The sequence below is a fragment of the Myotis davidii genome, unplaced genomic scaffold, assembly GCF_000327345.1.
Source record: "Myotis davidii unplaced genomic scaffold, ASM32734v1 scaffold725, whole genome shotgun sequence".
Lineage (NCBI taxonomy): Eukaryota > Metazoa > Chordata > Mammalia > Chiroptera > Vespertilionidae > Myotis > Myotis davidii.
In genome coordinates, this window is record NW_006296500.1 from 866021 (window position 1) to 868362 (window position 2342).

General features: G+C 56.7%; 1 protein-coding gene across 1 annotated transcript in view; it reads left to right on the forward strand.

The window, feature by feature from the left end:
* DNAH1 (dynein, axonemal, heavy chain 1) overlaps positions 1-2342 on the forward strand; it is a 67928-nt gene that overhangs the window by 15870 nt on the left and 49716 nt on the right. Inside the window, 2 exon segments of the mRNA XM_015569177.1 lie at positions 853-1010; positions 1848-2059. Of these exon segments, the coding sequence (XP_015424663.1) occupies positions 853-1010; positions 1848-2059 (370 nt within the window).

Genomic DNA, 2342 nt, shown 5'->3' on the forward strand with positions numbered 1-2342 from the left:
ACTGTCTGTGTCCCTTGTTTATGCTTATATGCATGCATACAAGTCCTTTGGTTGATCTCTTACCCCCTCCCCCCCACTCCAAACCTCCCCTGCCTTCTCTCAGAGGTTTGACCGTCTGTTCAGTGCCTCTAGTCTTTGGATCGTTCACTTCTTTATGTGTGCACTCAATACCTGCGTACAGGGAACCCTTTGATACCAGGCCCTGTTCAAGGCTCTGCAGAAATGACCATAAACTGGACATGCCCCATGTGCACACTGTTCCTTGTCCTGTGCTTACTGACCAGAGGGGACCAGGGGTGTCAAGGCCAGGAGAGCACTTTGGGAGCATAAATGGGGGCTTCCTTCATCCAAAGAGGGCAAGTATGCCCAGGACAGAAACCCCAAGGGAGGAGCAAGGCTGGTCAGGTGGAGCTGGGTCTGGATTTATCAGGTGTGACTGCCCGAGGCTACAGTGTGTGCAGAGGCTCCGAGATACGTGAGAGCTTGGTGCCTCTACGAACTCAGGGGCTGCCTGTGGGTGGACTAGGTGGGCACAGAAATGGATTAGAATGGGCAGGGGTCGGGGTGAAGGGACTAGACAGGGAGGGTGGCCTGCACTAGATGACATTGAGAAGTGAGAAGCAAACTGGGGAGAGTCAGGGACTGATGTGAGGGTGGGAGTGGCATGAAAGAGGCAGCTGACAAGGGTAATGAGGTCAGTGGCCAGGGGTCTAGGTGGGAGGTGCGTCCATCCATGCCAGAGGAAGCCCCAAACCCATGTCCCCAAGCCCATGCCAGAGCAGAGCCTGGGCCCAGGGTGGGTGACAGGGTGTGTGGAGCCCCCTGACTCCTCTCTCTTGGCCCCGTGGACAGGGTTCTGGAGCAACTCAGCAATCTATCCAAAGAAGTGAACCTCGACTACGAGCGCAGCATGAACAAGATCAACTTTGACCAAATTGTCTCCTCCAAGCCCGACACGTTCTACTACGTGACCCTGCCTAAGAAGGAAGAGGAGAAGGTGCCCAAGCAAGGTGAGGGCATTAGGCAAAGGAGGACCTAGGGCCGCCCACCCAGCCAGAGCCCCTCCCGCCCCTCCTTCTATAAACCCAACATTCGCCTGCACCTATCCTGTCCCCAGCATTCATCTCCCTCCTTTTCCTGTCTGCCTGGGGAGCTGGGTGGTGGGTGAAGGTTCCTTTTAAGAACAATAGTTTGAGTAGAACAGAAGGAGCAAAAGGTAACTGTGCACTAGGAGAACAGTTGTTCAGAAGGGGATGAGAAGGGCTCTCCGATTGTCTGACCTCAGGACATGTGGGCCTTTCTTCCTCCAGTAGCAGGAGTAGTTTGGCATTGCTGCGACTCCATTGGACAGGTGGCAGACTGAGTCAGAGTAGGCTGTCAGGTCTCTCCAAGTCCTCCTGGCTTTGAGCTCCCCAATCTCTGCTAATTTCTTTTCCATCTTCCACATGTATAAAGTGCCCGGGAAGCTGGGTTGGGTGTGGAAGTGGGCATTCCAAGTGTCCTGGTGGTGCCCACATCTTTTCTTGGTATCCCAGGGTAGGCCCAGATGGGCATCAGGGGTGGTGTGCAGAGTGGGCAGGAATGGATGGGGAGAGGGTGCTCACCCATTTCAGAAGCGTCTGTGACCCAGAGGGGCCTAGAGGAAATTCATTTCCACACGAGAGCAGGCACCTCATTGTGGGGCCCTAGGGCCCCTCTAACAGACCGTGGAAAGAGAGGGGTTCTGGGGACGTGTGTGCCTCTTTCAGGGAGGAGGCAGGAGCTCTGTCCCTCTACATCTGTCCTGCCCCCGGGTGTGTCCTAGGCCCATCTGACACTGGCCCTTCCACCTCTCCCCCCTCCACCAGGGCTGGTGAGCATCCCCAAGTACCCTTTCCGGGAGCAGAAGGGGGACTTCACCTTTGTGTCCTTGCTCACACGGCCGGAGGTCATCACAGCCCTCAGCAAGGTGCGGGCTGAGTGCAACAAGGTGATCACCATGTCCCTATTCCACTCGAGCCTCTCTAAGTACAGCCGCCTGGAGGAGTTCGAGCAGATCCAGTCACAGACCTTCGCTCAGGTGCGTGGCCACCCAGAGCACAACGCAGCAACATGCAGGCCAGAGCCTCGGGGCTGACAGGCCGGACCAGGGGCTCCTGGGGAAGCCCAGGGTTGATGAGCCCGTGGTGAGGCTGAGAGCCCTGCTCTCCTTCAAACCAGGCCTTGCCTCTTCCTAGACCTCTGGTAGGCTGGGGTGGGTGCCAAGGGGGGTACTCACCCCGAAAAGAACAGGAGAGCCAGTCACTTCCCATTCGGACCCTAGTGGCCTTTGAAGCAAAAGCAGGAACTCTATGCACCCCGTG